Raw genomic sequence first — 2,500 nt, forward strand, 5'->3', positions numbered from 1 at the left:
AACACACCCTCCATCCCCATGAACACACCCTCCATCCCCATGAACACATCCTCCATCTGCATGAACACACCCTCCATCCCCATGAACACATCCCTCCATCCCCATGAACACACCCTCCATCCGCATGAACACACCCTCCATCCCCATGAACACATCCCTCCATCTGCATGAACACATCCTCCAGCCGCATGAACACGTCCCTCCATCCCCATGAACACATCCTCCATCCCCATGAACACACCCTCCATCCCCATGAACACATCCCTCCATCCCCATGAACACATCCCTCCATCAGCATGAACACATCCTCCATCTGCATGAACACACCCTCCATCTGCATGAACACACCCTCCATCCCCATGAACACACCCTCCATCCCCATGATGGGTGGTCCTCTGTGTGGAGTTTGCATGTTCTCCCCGTGTCTGTGTGGGTTTCCTCCCACAGTCCAAAGCCATGTAGGTCAGGTGACTCGGCCGGACTACATTGTCCCCAGGTAAGAATGTGTGTGTGTGTCTTAGGAGGTGAGAGTCAGACATGTGGAGGACATGGCCAGTCCATCTCAGCTGACGTTGCACGATGGTGGCAGTTATAGTAGACAGGTTGGCCTCCCCGAGGATGCTGAAGTTGGTGTGCTCATCCTCCCAGCTGATCTTCCGGATCTTCCTGAGGCGTCGCTGTTGGTATGCCTCGAGTGCCTTCAGGTGCCCGCTATATGTGGTCCAGGTTTCTGACCCATACAGTAGGGTATACCAGAATTTTTGTTCTGGCCTGAAGGTTGCGGTTTTCAAAAACCATTTTAATGGATCTGGAGAAGGCCCGGCTGGCACAACTGAGACGATGGTGTAGTTCAACGTCAATGTTGGCTTAGCAGGACAGAAGGCTGCTGAGATGTAGGAACTGTTCCACGTTTTCAAGTCTGGTGTTGTTTACAGGACGGACCAAGCTGGGGGTAACACAGGGGTTTGAACCGGCGATCCATGTGTTGGTATGCAATGGAATAGACCACTATGCTATCCGGACGTCCCCAGGGCAGTGTATTTTTGACCGAACAAGTCAGAGGGCCTGGCGGTTCACGGACTCAAAGCTTGGGTTCAGTCTATGAAGGCCATGCAGAGTGGTGATTCTGCTCCTGGGCTTTCTGGTGGAGTTGGCCAGCAGTAAACCTCATGTCCATGGCGCCTCTGTTAGGATGAAGACCACCCTGGGATTCTGGCAGAATTTCCTCTGATATTGGGAGGAGTGTACTGGCCAAGACCCTAGCCAGGGCTTTCCCTGTCTGTCTGTATAACTGTCTGTGTTTCTGTCTCATAGCGCATATGCGCTAAAGCTCGTCCTATGATTTATTCTAAAAAGTTCAACTTTAATCTTGGAAGGTCAGATTTATTCTCACATTTCCACTTCATTCTCGACAAGCCCCGCAGAATGTGGCCCTGACCCGCCGCCCTAGATCTGTAACCCAGCTCAGCCTGTTGGTGAACTCTCTGTCTCTCCAGGTCATGTCCAGTCCAGCGTCTCGTTACAGCAGCCTTCCTCCATCTACAGGTAACAACACAGTTGGATCAGGACCTGTCTGTGTTTCTGTGTCTCTGTCTGTTTGTCTGTCTGTCTGTATGTCTGTCTGTCTGTGTTTGTCTGTCTGTCTGTCTGTGTTTCTGTCTGTCTGTCTGTCTGTCTGTCTGTGTTTCTGTCTGTCTGTCTGTCTGTCTGTGTTTCTGTCTGTCTGTCTGTGTTTCTGTCTGTTTGTCTGTCTGTCTGTATGTCTGTCTGTCTGTGTTTGTCTGTCTGTCTGTCTGTGTTTCTGTCTGTCTGTCTGTCTGTCTGTGTTTCTGTCTGTCTGTGTTTCTGTCTGTCTGTCTGTGTTTCTGTCTGTCTGTCTGTCTGTGTTTCTGTCTGTCTGTCTGTGTCTGTCTGTATCTGTCTGTGTTTCTGTCTGTCTGTCTGTCTGTCTGTCTGTCTGTCTGTCTGTGTTTCTGTCTGTCTGTCTGTCTGTGTTTCTGTCTGTCTGTCTGTGTTTCTGTCTGTCTGTCTGTCTGTGTTTCTGTCTGTCTGTCTGTGTCTGTCTGTGTTTTCTGTCTGTCTGTCCGTCTGTCTGTCTGTGTCTCTGTCTGTCTGTCTGTGTTTCTGTGTCTCTGTGTGTCTGTCTGTCTATTTCTGTCTGTCTGTCTGTGTTTCTGTGTTTCTGTCTGTCTGTCTGTCTGTCTGTCTGTGTTTCTGTGTTTCTGTCTGTCTGTCTGTTTGTCTATTTCTGTCTGTCTGTCTGTCTGTTTCTGTCTGTCTGCTCAAAGCTGCTTGTAAAACGTCAGGAATGTGTCAGGTTTTAACAGAATTATGAACTCTCTCTCCACCTCTCTCTCTCTCTCTGTCTGTCTCTCTCTCTCTCTATTTCTTCATCTCTTAAAATAGGGGAAGGTCTGAATCCTTTTGTTTTTATGGTGTATGGCGGTTGTTGTGTTTTCCACTGTGTATATGAGCATTTGTGTTAATGTTGTTATCTTGA

At 49.1% G+C, this 2,500-nt stretch overlaps 1 protein-coding gene across 1 annotated transcript in view; it reads left to right on the forward strand.

The window, feature by feature from the left end:
* Positions 1–2,500, forward strand: part of LOC130130930 (calcium uniporter regulatory subunit MCUb, mitochondrial-like) — a 23,046-nt gene that overhangs the window by 5,524 nt on the left and 15,022 nt on the right. Inside the window, exon 2 of the mRNA XM_056300797.1 lies at positions 1,497–1,545. Within this exon, the coding sequence (XP_056156772.1) occupies positions 1,497–1,545 (49 nt within the window). The remainder of the gene's footprint in view (positions 1–1,496; positions 1,546–2,500) is intronic.

The sequence above is a fragment of the Lampris incognitus genome, chromosome 20, assembly GCF_029633865.1.
Source record: "Lampris incognitus isolate fLamInc1 chromosome 20, fLamInc1.hap2, whole genome shotgun sequence".
Lineage (NCBI taxonomy): Eukaryota > Metazoa > Chordata > Actinopteri > Lampriformes > Lampridae > Lampris > Lampris incognitus.